The following is a 15667-nucleotide window of genomic DNA, read 5'->3' on the forward strand; positions in this document are numbered from 1 at the left end:
TATCCCGCTCATGTGACAAATGTCAACGATATGCAACTATTCCTCATTCCCCTCCAGAGCCTCTTACTCCTATGATCAGCCCTTGGCCCTTCGCCCAGTGGGGACTTGATTTGATCGGCCCAATGCCGGCAGGGAAGGGCAAAGTCTATTACGCAGTCGTTGCAGTGGACTACTTCACAAAGTGGGCCGAAGTAGAACCCTTGGCAACCATTACTGAGGCAAAGATAGAAGACTTCGTGTGGAAGAACATCCTTTGTAGATTCGGCATTCCCAATGCGATAGTCACTGACAATGGGCGACAGTTTGACAACAAGAAGTTCAGGTTGTTCTGCTCTAAGTTCAACATCAACTTATGCTTTACCTCTCCAGCTCATCCCCAGTCTAATGGACAAGTTGAGGCCATCAACAAAATAATCAAGCGCACTTTGAAAACCAGCTTGGACAAAGCTAAAGGCTGTTGGCCAGAATTTGTACCCCAAGTTCTTTGGTCATATCGCACTTCATATCGGACTTCAACAGGAGAAACTCCATTCTCACTTGCCTTTGGCACAGAGGCGGTTGTCCCTGTTGAGCTCGAGCAAGCAACATTCCGAGTCCAGAACTACATTCAAAGTGAAAATGACAAACAACTCACCCTCAACTTGGATTTAGTCGAGGAACACAGAAACCAAGCTCACTTGAGGAATATCGCCTACAAGCAGCGCATCTCCAACTATTATGACTCTAGGGTCAAGCCTCGTTCTTTCAAAATAGGAGACTGGGTCTTAAAGAAAAGATTACTCTGCGACAGAGTCCCGAGTGAAGGCACACTTAGTCCAAACTGGGATGGACCGTATGAAGTCATTGGCATCAGTCGCCCTGGCTCTTACACACTTAGAAGCTCCGATGGCAAGACCCTTGGCCATCCATGGAACGCTGATCACTTGAAGTACTACTACAAATAGACTCACGATGTACAAGTGTTGAGCTATAGCCGTTCGGCATCCTATGTAATGAAGGCCATTTGGCAATGAATTCAATAAAGAGGTAATTTAGCCAACTCAGCCCTCACTCTTTTACATTCCTAGCAAGGGAACACTCAAGTGTTGAAACCTCAAAGCAGATATATCCAACACGAAACAAAATCTAAGTATGTGTCGACAAGACTATACAAAGAAAGGAACAACCAAACAATGGCTTATATCCAAACAATAGATCTATTCATACATAGCCAAACATGCATTAATAATAGTGCAAACACTCATAAACACCTAAAATCCAAAACTCTCAAGCTTATAACATGGGCACATGTTATACACACATCAGACTACTACATCCAGAATACATGCAGATAGTAAAGACACTGCTATTCATTCTCATCTGAAGCCGAACCCCTGGCAGTATCACTCCGCGTCCTACCATCATCCTCTGCATCCCCAAGATCCTCTTCACCATGCTGAGTCTGTGCATCAGCATTACCTTCATTATCAGACTCATCTTCGCTGCTAGGATCAACAGCAAGGACAAATGTCTCGCCCTTTCGATGATGCTCATCTATATCTTCGTGGTATTTTCGAAGAATGCTCCCATCATCATAACGATCAAGGACGGCCATCCATTTCCTTTTTTCAAAGCGAGCTTCTTGAGCACAGTAGGGTTTAATAGCAAGATGAAAGGTCGAAGAACTTAAGTATTCTTGCACAGCAGCCTCCCTTTCAGTTGGAATGCTCTTCTCCAGTTCAGAAATCTCAACTAAGGCACCATCCAATTCTCCCCTAACCTTGGATACCTCCAAGGTAGCCACCTCCAACTGTTTTTTAGTTGCCTCAAACAATTTCTTAAGCCTTAGGTTCTCACCATTTCGCCTTTTCAAGCTCTCCATGGTTTCGTCCTTCAGTTGGAGAGCCTGAGTCAAAAGTCCCTTATTCCTTCGGGCCTCGTCCACAAGCTGCTTATTCTCCTTCAGTTTTGCCTTGTACCGCTCAACCTCTTGCAGTCTGTCGTGATACTCGGCCATGACCTGCATGGCAAGACGATCATCACTACCTAAATAATGAGAATAAAGAGGAAAAAGTAAGGAAATGACAAAGTAACACTCACATATGAAGACAGCTTCAACATCCGGTCGTAATCCGATTCATCCTTAGCTAAGGGCTCTCCGAGCTCATCGAAGGCGAATCGACGCCCTGCCAAGCAATTGTTGATATCCCCAAAATCCTTTGGCCGCGTGGCAACCCTCAAGTCCTTCCACGGGACACTGCCAGCTCTTTCCTTGCCTTTCCCCTCATGGCGGGAACCAGGATCACTTTCCTGGACAGTGTGCTCCATAGTAAGAGGAGGAGGCAACAGTCGGCTCCCTTCTCCTGCAACTACGGCAGCAGCATTTTCAACGGCCTCGACTCCAGTCTTCCTAAAGGCAGGCCCCTTAAGGACCCCATCTTGGGACTTAGGTCTAACGGATGGTTCCCCTCGGAACTTATGAATTTTCTTATGCGGTAGGATGTCTTCTGAAGGAACTAACACTGGTACTTTCCTTTTATGGGTGCTAGTCCCTGTTTTCTTGCTTACCTTCTCCACTGCATAAGGAAAATCAAAATAAGAAATACAACTTTCCAAATAAAGTAAGGAAAAGAGCAAAGTTTACATGAAGGATACAACTTACTCGATCGTCCCTGGCTCTCGGAAACTAAGGGTTGGAAACCGTACCGACGAAATAAGGGTCGTAGTTTGCTTAAGTGTCTATCCTCTTTGGGCACCCTCAACACCTTCTCTATGTCAGATAGCTCCTGCCCAAACAGTTTGATGGTGCCCCGCGTCACTACATGAAGCAAAGTGTTAGAAGCAAGAAAAGACCACAACAAATAGCAAATAGTACGAACGGTTGATACGTTACAACCTACAGTCTGGAAGTGAGTAAGCACACGTCGCTCAGGCGTGACACCCTTATCATACTCCCAATCATTATACAGAAAGCACCAACGGTTTTTCCATGTGTAGTATGCCTTTTTCTTACCATACACAATACGCTCTCTCTCACTCCGACATGCACACTCGGCATAACCAGTGCATGATTTTGCTGGGCGCATCTTGTAACAGTAACGCCACTGATGGAAGGAAGGCTCACACAACCCACACTCCATCCAAATGATATAAAATCCAATCAAAGTATCCCAGAAACCAGGATTGAGTTGCCCAGGTGCATATCCGATCAAAGATAACATCTTTTGCAACCACGGATGTAAAGGTAGTCTCACCCCTAAAGTCAGTAATATCTGGGTGTAGAACATAACATGACCCTGGGGAGGCTCAGAATGCCATTCTTCATCATGTACCAAATGTATCCCTACACTACGAGGGATATTACATGACTGCCTTAGCGCCTCAACCTGCTTCTCATTATCTAACAAGTTATTCTTTAGATGGTCTGCTGTGAACTCAGAGCGAACTATGGGTATGGCATCAAAAACAACCCCCTCACCCAACGCCATGGAGGAAGAACTAGCAATAGCTAAAGTTTGACGGTTGGGAAGATCATCCAATGTTTCTCTAGTACCGGACTCTAACAAAGACCCTGAAGACTCCGACATTGCAGACTCAGACTTAGAGCTAAAGCTAGAAGAGCCCTCATCACTAGAACTTCCAGGCTCTGACATCTACAATAAGAAGAAACAAATTCTATCACTACATGCATGATCAAAACATAAGGAAGTTCCTATATTACCCACATGAAGATGGTGCAAAGCGATGCCGGAACCCTTCTCAATCAGAAAGCAATCCGTCTTCCACAGTCACTACAAAACAAGCAAATGAAGACCGTGTCAAGCGCCAAAAAAAAAAAAAAAAAAAAAAAAAACAGCTTCACCCGAAAAGCTTCACCTCCAAAGCTTCACCCACAAAGCTTCACCTAAAAAGCTTCACCCAAAAAGCTTCACCCGAAAAGCTTCACCTCCAAAGCTTCACCCACAAAGCTTCACCTAAAAAACTTCACCCACAAAGCTTCACCCAAAAAAACTTCACCCGAAAAGCTTCACTTAAAAAAGCTTCATCTACAAAGCTTCACCATCAAAGCTTCACCTAGAAAGCTTCAACACCAAAGCTTCACCTACAAAGCTTCAACACAAAACCTTGCTCCAAATAAACAAACTTTGTTCACAAAACCCAAGATGCCCTTGAACTTGTACAAAAACACTTGGGTAAACATAAACATTTTTTGTTTTACACTCACAAGGGTCCAAAATCTTCCTTCTTATTTATTCACTTATATATGTTCCCAAACATATTATAATAGATCAAATAATAATTCAAAGTCCAAAATTTAGTTATGGACAAAAATACAAGCAATTCACCAGTACTGAAGTTGCTACAAAAACTGGAATCTTCCCCAGCCTAGAAATCCAACAAAGCTTCGCCTCCTTTCCTCTATCAAATTTTTGCAGCTGCTGCTTTTCTCCAATGGAGCTGAATTTTGGACACCCTCTAGTTCTTGAGCAGATGAACAACTTTCAAGAAGGAATCGTTTCTGTTTGAGCGACGGAAATTAAAGTGTTGAAGCTCCAAACATGATAGTCGGCTTCTTGCAGATTTCGAAGCTGTTGTGATGTTTCGAAGATCTGGAAATATTTAACCGTTAGTTCATCCTGAATGTTTGATATGTTATGAAAGAGTCGATGAGGAACAACTTCAATGAAGAAAGCATGCCGATCTGAATAATAGAAAATGGAGTTTCGAAGCTCACAACAAATCTGACGGGTTGACAGAAAAATAATAACCAGTCATTCATCATACCTGGATTTCTGGAGTTATACTGCTCCGAGGGATCTCAAATTTGGATATGTTGTAGTTCACAAGCTGAGGAACAACTTCAATGAAGAAAGCATGCTGATCTGAGCAAGAGAAAATAGAGTTTCAAAACTCACAACAAATCTGACGGGTTGACAGAAAAATAATAACCAGTCACTCATCATACCTGGATTTCTGGGGTTATACTGCTCCGAGGGACCTCAAATTTGGATATGTTGTAGTTCACAAGTTAAGGAACAACTTCGATGAAGAAAGTATGTTGATCTGAACAAGAGAAAATGGAGTTTCGAAGCTCACAACAAGTCTGACGGATTAACAGAACATTGATGAACAGTTACTCATCATACTTGAATTTCTGAAGTTGTACTACTCCGATGGATCTCAAATTTGGATATGTTGTAGTTCACAAGATAAGGAAACACTTTCATGAAGACGACTTTGCAATCTGAGCTATAGAGAATGGTGTTATCTTGCATCCACTCAGGCTGATTAGTGGAAACGAAAAGCAATTCCACCAAAGAAAAGATGAAAAAGAGAGAAAAGCTACTAATTGCACTTGATCTTGTCTAGTCAATAGCATGCAACATCAAACACACAAAAGTTGGAAATATTTTTAGATAAAGCATATACGAATGTGTGACATCGAAACAAGGATTCGTTACTTTGACAAATTAGTAACACGCGAGACACCTCATTCGGCAACTCTCTTCGCCTGAAGACTTGGGGGACTCCCACCATATGCTACTGCACCTTGATACTCGGCAGTCTCACAACCACTCAGTGACTTGGATTTTTCAAGTCTCCAACCGAGAAGTTTTCCTCACTCGGGAAATTAAGGGAACACTACCTCAAACTACATGCTTCACTCACAAAGCCTCAACAATACAGGTTTCAACAAAAGCAAAAATTCAAAGAACTTTATGAAGAAGGCTTTGGAATATTTAACACAATATGTTGAAATGAAGCAAAGCTTATTTATTAATATTTTCGATAAGCCACAAATATGTACATATACATGAGTCAAAATAAACAAACAAAAGGGAGCCTTCACAAAGGTTGCTTAGGGGAAGTCTCAGCAGTCGGTAGAGCCCCAGAAAGAGAAAGCACCGGAGGGTGGTTATCCGGAGCCTCAGTACTTGACAAAACCCCAGAAGGAGGAGGCATTGGAGGTTCATCATTTGAAGCTTCATTACCAGGTACAACCCTAGAGGACGAAGGCAATAAATGCCTTTGGAACAAACCCACAAACCGCTGATGATCAAGTAAAACCTTACCATCAGATTCCTTCATCTGGTCAAGCTTCCTCTTCATGTTTGTAGCATAGTCATGGGCGAGCCGGTACAACTGCTTATTCTCATGCTTGAGCCCTCTAATCTCCTGTTTGAGACTCATCACTTCAGCAGCCAATGATTCAACTTGGCGGGTTCTAGCAAATAGGCGTTGGGCCATATTAGACACAGAACCTGCACACTGAACACTAAGAGCCAGAGAGTCCTTAACAGCCAACTCATCAGACCGTTTGGAAAGTAGTCTGTTATCTTTGGGAGTGAGAAGGTTCCTGGCCACCACTGCAGCGGTCATATCATTCTTCATCACAGAATCCCCAACGGTAAGAGGACCAGTAGGGGATATGAAGGATGGGCGCCATATGTTGTCTGGAGAAGGCGTGGCTGTCTCTTCTCCAAGGTTCAAGTCAAAACGACGGTCGGAGGGTCCAGACATTTTCAAATGTGTTGAAGAGGGAAGAGGTCAGACAAATCAAGATCTTAGAAGTGCAAGAAATGAGCTTCTACTGGTAGAGATTCAAGTGTGCTGTGGAACTTAATGCCAGCCTCTATAAAAATCTGCACTCGACGGAGCTTCAGAAATCGAAGAGGAGTTTGCTTTCTCAAAAGCTGGGCTGCTCAGAGACCACGAGGGCCGATCTCAGAAATCGAAGAAGCACCTGCTTTTTCAGCCTCGTCAGCACCTGTCACATGCACACTCAGCTTTGCGGAAATTACGGGCAATCTGTCGAAGATTTCTGGTGAAGTAGAAAGCACGTGAATCTTACTGTTCAATCACCGCTCTCCATATGCACCATCAACTCCTCGGGTACCACATATAACTTTGTCAAAGATCTCTGACAAAGTTTAGGCACGAGAATTTCGAAGTTCCAGCTACCCTACTATTACCCATAAGGGTAAAGGAACAGCACCACTGCTTGACAACTGGAAAGTCCCTATGTGTGTCGACCTCCGTGTTTTGCGGCAAGACAGGTTGGCAAGAACGTCCAACCTTTACTCACATTCGAGAAAAGACTCCCAACATAATTACTTTCTAAAAAACCGGAGTAGCACCGCTTTCCGAATCTCGAGAGTCAGATCCTCGACGGGATTGCTTGTTCGAAAATCGAAGAGGCACAACTCTCAGAACTTCGAGAGCCAGATTTCCTTAGATAAAGCTTGTCTGTAATCTTCACACGTAACATCAGCTTTCCAGATACCACATACCACTTTTTCAAAGTGCTCTGACAAAATTAAAACACGTGAAGCTGGCAGCTCCCACTACATTGCTGTGACCAAGAAGGGTAAAGGAATAGCATTACTACTTGTTATTGGGAAATCCCTATATACATTGACCTCCCTCCTCAACGGACAGAAAAACCTGCAAAAATGCTCAACCCTTTCTCGCATTCGAAAAGGCACCCTCAACATAACCTCTCGAAATACTCAGCTTTATTTCCCCCCGATAATACCTCAGCAAATAAGCCACACCAAGAACAAGAGTATCTCATATCATCAGGGTCGAAAGCAAGAGTATCCCATATCATGCTTTCTCCCTGTCTTTGTCTTTGTCCTTGTCCACACCTGCAGGACAAAGAGAAAGAGAGCAGTCAGTCGGAACCTGAAATCAAACCTCCAATTTGGAACTGACTGCCTGGAGCCTTTGCCTGGTTGCTTACTTAGCATTGCTCTCGAGTACTCATCCTCAACTGCTGTCAAGGTCACGAATTCCACCGGCAAATACCTCATGACAGTTGATCAGATATTGGCTCTTTACACTGAAGCTGCCAAGCGTGGATGAGTCACTATGAAGGAATGTTCTGAAGGACCATTTAAATGCAAAGGTTGCACACCACTTCTGCCATGCAAAAGATTGAAGCAGAAGGTTCAACGGTGAGCTGAAACAGATCACTACAGCACGACACCTTTCCATACCACATTCATTATTCCGTCAACAGCAAAAGTATCCCATATCATCAAGGTCGAACGTACTCTAGATTTGATGGACTTGTTTTGACCCTCAAATTTTTGAGTCGGCCTTATACTCTGAAGGGCACCAGAAAACCCTCCAGCACAATTCAAGAATAAGCCTGTGGAAAGTTACTTCTTCAAAAGCAAAAGTATCTCATATCATCTCTTATCCATTTGCTTCTCCTTATCCTGGCAGTTGAATGAGAGACAAGGAGAAGGAGAACAATCAACCGGAAGCCGAAGTCAAACCTCTGATCCTGGGTTGCTTACTTGGAAGTTTGACTGCTTACCTTGTCTGTCACCTCTTTCGGCAGATCTCCTAGCTCGGCGACTTGGGGGACTCCTACTATAGGGTTTGTATCGCACTTGACCAAGCCCGAAACTACAAGTAAGCTTCAAAGTGAAATTGATACATTACCTTGTGCATCTTCATCAGCTAAGTACACCATTCCCGGATGGAGGAAAGGTAATTCCAGAGAAGGGCAGATGAAGATCAGACCACACTTCGGTACTTAGAAGTTTCGTGATTACTCAAGGGATTGGATCTTGCAAGTCCCCAACCGAGGAGTTTCCCTCACTCGGGAACTTAGGGGAGCACTGTTTGTACCATACTTGACCAATCCCGAAACTACCGAGCACCGGCCAACGCTATACTGTCAAGGACCCAGAAGAGTTCCCCTCCGACCAGGAGGCCAATCACTACTCGACACGTGTCAAGATTAGAAGCCAATCAGAGCGCAGCACGTGTCGACATCAAGAACCAATCATAACATGACACATGTCAATGTGACAAAGCTACAAGTTTTTCTATAAATAGGGGTCATTCCCCCACAATATGGCCTAATGCCATTTGTGTTAAATCATTCACAAGAACTCACTAAATTGAGAGCTTGATCCTTTGTACTTGTGTAAGCCCTTCACTACTAATAAGAACTCCTCTACTCCGTGGACGTAGCCAATCTGGGTGAACCACGTACATCCTGTGTTTGCTTCTCTGTCTCTATTCATTTACGTACTTATCCTCACTAGTGACCGAAGCAACCAAGCGAAGGTCACAAAACCTGACACTTTCTGTTGTACCAAAGTCTTCGCTGATTTTGTGCATCAACAGGAGTCATGGTGGACATCCCGGGTCGAGGTGTGCCAGCCTCCCTAACATTACCCCTTCTCTTTTCTATGTCACAATCTTAATCATCTTTTAGATTGGAAGTTTTATCTCGTATATGTGTGATTTCTCATTGATTTGCATTTTTATGTAAAGAGAAAGGGTAATTATATCTCATCTAGTTTTTCTTATGAATTTTTTAAAAGAGATAGAATGAAATACCTTAATTGGCTAAAAAAGACAAACACAAGGACTAAATTAGCCAAATTGAAAATATTGGGACTAAATTGACCAAATAATATAACACAGTGACCATTTTGACATTTAAGCCTTCAGAAAATGACAACTCGTTTGATAATTACTTCTAGTTTTCAATTTCAAAAAATTAAAAAAGTAAAAAGTAAAAATTGAAAATAGTTACCAAATTATTTTTTTTCCTTCAAAAGAATGAAAACTGAATACAAAATAGCTATCAAATGGTCGATAGATGTGCTATGAGTTGGTATGGTGACGAATTGTTTTTTGTTGGGCAAACACTTTTTTGTAATAGTGCCAAATTAGACAGTTTCTACTAAATCAGGATGAGTACACCACTATTTGTTCTATCATTTCATTACATGTTGATATTGTGTAAGTATGCCTTATACATTTTTTTCCGGCTTAAATGTTAAAATGGTCCCTGTGTTTTAGCCATTGGTTCAATTTAGTCCATGTGTTTTCAATTTGACCAATCCGGTCCTTGTGTTTATCTCTGTTAGTCAATTAAGGACATTTCCATCTAATTTCTATATATTTTTTTATAAATTATTATTAACTTATTTATAAAATTATTTATTTGATTTAAAACATTTAAAAATGAAATAAAATTAAAAATTAAAAGAAAAAATATTCTCGTCTCAACTCCCTGACCTCCTCCCTAATGTTACCCCCTCTATGTCACAACTTTAATCAATTTTCAGATTGGAAGTTTTATCTCTTTTATGTGTTATTTCTCATTGATTTTCATTTTTTTGTAAAGAGAAAAGGTAATTATATCTCTTATAATTTTTCTTATGAATTTTTCAACAGAGATTGAATGAAGTGTCCTTAATTAGCTAACATAGAAACACGAGGACTAAATTAGTCAAATCGAAAACACGGAGACTAAATTGGTCACATGACTATAACATAGAGATTATTTTGACATTTAAGCCTTTTTTTTCCTTTGATAACCATTGATATTATGAATCTACGCTACACTAAAGCAAGAAGCAGGATTCCAATCCAATCCGTATATATGCTTGCCACACAGTAGATTACCTTGTCGATGAAGCAATGGCATTGATATCCCAAGCATAGACGAGTAAATTGCGATGTGAATGTGGTTAATTATGGAGGTCTTGTGAACCGAAACAAGGCAGTAGACCCTGGATGTAAAACCCACCGAGGCTATCCAAGTGCATCCGTGTAGCTATAAGACCTGAGACTATTTTTCAAATTAATCTCTCTTTCAGAGTTGCAGTTTCCACGACTCCACCACTAGAGATTATGGTGGACAGGTAACCGCTGTTATTTATCCATAACCGTTTATTCTCATACCCGTATAACCGTTTGCCCGTTGGGTAATTTCCTAAACGGTTATACCCATATCCATAACCGTTTATAAATAGTTAACCATACCCATAACCGTGTACCCATTTAACTGTAATCGTTTAGTACCCGTTTACCCATTTATCATTTTTTAACCCGTTTATCCTTTCTTTTTTACCATTTACTCATTTTTCATCCGTCTACGTGTTTTTTTAACAACTTGAAAATTAAAAAAGAAAATTTTGTCATAATTTTCATTTTCTAACAATTAAACACCGCTATAGGTACATTCATCATATATTTCCGCATTTTAATTTTTTAAGTCCTTATACCATTCCAATAATTGAAATAATAGTTTACGGACGATATTTTTAATTGTTAACAATGAAGGTAATATAAAATTTGCTAAGTATTCTTGGCTTACAAAAATTGTTAAAAGACAGTATTGTTGGGTTATTTAACTCGGAATGTAAAGTATTAACATAATATATATAATGGACCATGAAATTTAAAGTGGTTAAGGAAAACTATACTATATTAGCTACAGAAATCATGCACTATAGTCAATAGCATTGATCAAAATTTTGTTCGATAGGGAACATGATTTGTGTTAATTTTACATATATAAAATAAATGGGTAAACGGTTACCCGTTTATAACTACGGTTAATACCCATAACTGCCCATTTAAATTTCGTGGGTAAACGGTTATACCCATAACCGTTTATTTATCTAAACGGTTATACCCATCCCTATCCACCACCCACCTAGTGGATACTACATTGGAAGCCTCACTTGAGGCAATGGATAACAATCCATCTTTCTCACTCTTGCGGTTTCTCCCAATCAATCATGAGGTCCTAGTACAAAAAACTACTTGTGCGACAAATTTTTAGGTGACAAAGCAAATTTTATCTCCTAAGAATACTTTTCGTGGCCAAATATGTACATCATGTCAAATGTCTATGGCAGAAAAAAAAAAAAAACTAAAAACTTCGTCACCTAAGAATACTTTTCATGGCCAAATATGTACTTCATCATGTCAAATGTCCATGGCAGCCAAAAAAACAAAAAAAAAAAAAAAAAAACCAAAAACCAAAAACTTTGCGGAACGAAGAATTTCGTCGTGGAAACAATATTTCCTCGATGACGTACTCTATTCTCTGCACAACATCTAAAAAAATTTATGGTAAAATGAGAATTTGTCGCCAACTTTTGCACGGCAGACAAAATAATCACGTGACAAAATGTTTTGTAGCTTAGGAAATTCATCACTCAAAGTCTCACAAGGTTAGGTGGGACAATAATGGTAGAAATTAATAATGGGGGACTAGGAGAGAAGAAGGGCTTTGCGTAAGGGTTCACAGGATTTGACACACCTCGACCCAGAATGTCCACTTGGACTCCGAATCGAGTTGTGCTGAATGACACCTAGAGGGTGACGAAGCCATAAAGTGTTGTGTAGTGTAGTGGAAGAAGAAAGTGAATAAATTTAAAGGAAAACTAATTAAAAGGGTTTGAAAACTTTGAGTTTTAACGATAAAGACAAAATAAAGGGTAAAGTGAATAGTACCAAGATTGACTTTTAGTTTAAAAATATGGTTTTTCGTTAAAGTGAACAATACCAGGAGCTTTTTGTTAAAGTTCCCTAAATTTAAACCTAAAAGTGCCTAATCTAAAGAGTGCGCAGGTGAGTGGGATTAAACCCATTTCGCACGCGATGTCAGAGCATAAGACAGTATAGTAAATAGGATGAGGGTTATACCACTAAAGATAACCATCTCCTAAGATTTGCTAGAGTCCTCGTTTACACGTAAGCCCAGCTACTAAATCTGAAGGGGTGAAAAACAAAGTTGAGTGAGTTAGCAAAACAACGTTTGTAAGGAAAAACCTTTATTTTCGAATATACTAACCCATCGCCGTAAAACAAGTATAGTTTCCTTAAAATAATACTACGTATAAGTATGAAGATTTAATGTATGCCAACAATACATATAAAAAATATGCCACAACAGAAATAATTCAACAATAATAAAAATATAGGCATGTGCTTGACAATATATTAGCACGCAAGTCGAAGTCACCTAACATGACATGTACAACTGCACCTATGGCTCATCAATCTATACTATCACACAAGTTGGAGTCACCTAATGTGACCTATATGACAGGCTAGGTGTAATAATAATATACGCTCTAGTGCTACCATCACGTGACGCTTGCGATAAGCGCAGTCATTTACAAGTCGGAGTCACCTAACACGACCTGTACAACAGGCTAACACCTACTTGGATCCAAGATGAGTATGCGGTGCGGGAGGTGAACATACACATGAAGGCTGGCCCTGGCCCCAGGCTGGAGCACTAACACCGGGGTGTAGTAATGATTTGCTAACTATATGAATATATGTATGCCATACAATTCAATCAATATACTAAACTCACCTGAATTTACCTGCGCATCCTATAGAATCATTTTAGTATTCTACCACAATACGATATTTATAAGCAGGTAAATATGCGTATGAACATTCCATAGCCATTTTATAATTCCAAACACAAGGCAATATTTACCAAACTAAAATAAAATTGTGGCATAATAAGCGTAAATCCATTTAAATGCAAATGTTGAAATTATAAGCCATATATATATAAAAATAAACTACCCACTCACAGTTACTTGTGATGATAATAATTGCACCTAAGCACATAAAAGGCGTACAATTAATAAAAATCTATCCAAACGATTGAATTTGAGAAAACGGATGTCAGAAACGGGTCCAGAACATCGAAATTAGCCTAGAAAAGGTCCCGGATGAAACTTGAAAAGTCAACCCGAAAAGTCAACGATCAATGTTGATCGGTCAAAGTCAACGGTCAACGGTCAGACTGGGTCGGGTCGGTCAACGTCAACGGGTTGGGTCAACCTGGATCAGGCAAACCGGGTCAATAAAAGTCCAAGTCCTTGCCTTAAGGGCATTTTTGTCAAATTAGGAACGGATTGTCACAAGATTCCAGGTTAAAATCTCATATCCGCGTTGCATGATTTTCTAGCTAATTAGAATGACAGAAATTATAATTTTATATATGTCGGTTTGGTAATTTCATCTGATTTTGCTACTGCTCCTGTTGTTTCTCCAAATGACTGGGCATTCGATAATGCACCCAATTTGTATGAATTTTACAATTTTTGTTGTTGCAAAGTTAATTGCGTAATAACGTAAAAGTTGATTATTATACTTGGTTGTTGCAAATTTTGGTTGGATGTGGACATTGTGTATATCAAAGTTTGGAGGTTATGGGAAATTTTTAATTTTTAGGAGGTTATGCCAATTTTTCGGTAAAAGTTTATGCATGGTTTTGAACAATTTTGTTTTTTTGTAGCAAAAAAAATTAAAAGGTCTTGCACGATCATGCATCTGATGAAGGATCATTGGATGCACATCAATTGTGATACTACGTGGCAAACAAAATATGAGAGGGAGTAGCACCTCAAGCTTGTGCATGACATAGGGGCGCTAGTGCGGAACCTATGCTCTATTCAGTGGTCTAATTGGAAAAATGTGTCTGATGAGATGAAGTTCCTGAAATCGAAATACTAATAGATTCCATTACAATTGACCTCGATGATATGATACTAATACACGATGATGAACAACCTATCGACGAAGATGAACCACCTACCGAAAATGATGATATTGATGATAGTGATGTTTATTGTAGTTCTGATTCGAATTAAGCTTTTATGTTGGGAAACTGTAACTTGTGAAATTGAGAAAATACTTTTTTTTTTTTTTTGGCAAATTTCATTTTTTGTAGGTACAATACATTTATAGGCTGAAAACATTTACAAGAAAAATTAATTTGTTAAGTGTATTTTTCTTTCTAATAATAGAAAGTTTGGAGTGTCAAATGAGATTCTTGAAGTGCTAATAACAATTCTCTTGTTAAATACTTAAAAGTTTGGAAAAAATAAATCTTTAACAATTTGTCCAGTAAACCACAAAAGTTGTCGCGGTAGGCGCTTTTGCGTGACAAAATGTCGTTGCTTAAGGATCTTTTATGCAACGAAACCTGAAAGTTCGTCGTGCAAGTCTAAAAAAAAAATAGTTAATTGTTACCGCCATTTGATTGCACTCAACAAGCACTCACACAAGTGATAATGCGTTTGGCATTATGGAAAAGTTGACTATAAAATCTGAACTGTTCAATATTCAGATCTCTTCTTCAGAGATCTTCCTTAAAAAAATTTACTTCATTCAAAAGCGAATAAGTCAATGTTTAGGAGCCCAAAAGAAGAACGATTTATAATTAATTACGGAACGAAACTCAAAATTGTGTCGCGTAGGTATATTAGACGACAAATAATCTTGCTTCGTCGCCTAATGAATCCTAATGCAACGAAACTTTGTAAGGTTTCGTCACATCCCAAGTCCCCAATAATATACAAGTTAAGGGTTTTAATTAATTTGAAAGTCTTTATGTGACGACAGTGGATCTGAAATTTCTTTTCTTTGATGGGTTGGGGGGGGGGGTGTGGGGGGCAAGGAAAAGTGAGTGGGTTTTTTTTAATTCTTAATGGTCGTCGTACGAAAAAGGTTATTACATTTTATTACCTTAATTTTGGGTCTCATAACAATCTCATTCCTCATCATTTAAACATTTCAATATCGCATATTAACTTACAATTGAATGCAATGTCAAACCTCTGTCAACTTTTCTGTTAATTTTTATGTTAAATGCTAACATGACAAATGCCAGCCCACTCCTTGTCCAATCAAGTTAAAAAATTAATTAAAAAAATTATTATTTTCATCTGAACCAAAAAAATAAATTATAAATAACTCTCTTCCTCTTATCTCTATTCGCTACTAGTACAAAAAACAGTTTGCGAGATGCAGGTACCTTCGTCATGCAAAGGCAATAAAAGCAGGGTTTGGTCGACGAATAGACACCCTACGTCGCTCAAAAGGACTTTAT

At 39.6% G+C, this 15667-nt stretch overlaps 1 protein-coding gene and 1 long non-coding RNA gene across 2 annotated transcripts; both read right to left on the minus strand.

The window, feature by feature from the left end:
* Positions 1-990: 990 nt before the first annotated feature.
* Positions 991-2097, minus strand: LOC126619670 (uncharacterized). Its single transcript, XM_050288091.1, has 2 exons — positions 2080-2097; positions 991-1999 (listed from the first exon to the last, which is right to left on the minus strand). The coding sequence occupies exon 2, from the start codon at positions 1994-1996 to the stop codon at positions 1346-1348; it is 651 nt and encodes a 216-aa protein (XP_050144048.1). The 5' UTR covers positions 1997-1999; positions 2080-2097; the 3' UTR covers positions 991-1345.
* A 2159-nt stretch (positions 2098-4256) lies between these two features.
* Positions 4257-5361, minus strand: LOC126619781 (uncharacterized). The gene is made up of 3 exons (XR_007622150.1): positions 4946-5361; positions 4765-4862; positions 4257-4589 (listed from the first exon to the last, which is right to left on the minus strand). It is a non-coding gene; the product is annotated as an uncharacterized LOC126619781 (long non-coding RNA).
* Between the last annotated feature and the right edge of the window lie 10306 nt (positions 5362-15667).

Source organism: Malus sylvestris, chromosome 4 (genome assembly GCF_916048215.2).
Source record: "Malus sylvestris chromosome 4, drMalSylv7.2, whole genome shotgun sequence".
In the NCBI taxonomy this organism is placed as follows: Eukaryota; Viridiplantae; Streptophyta; class Magnoliopsida; order Rosales; family Rosaceae; genus Malus; species Malus sylvestris.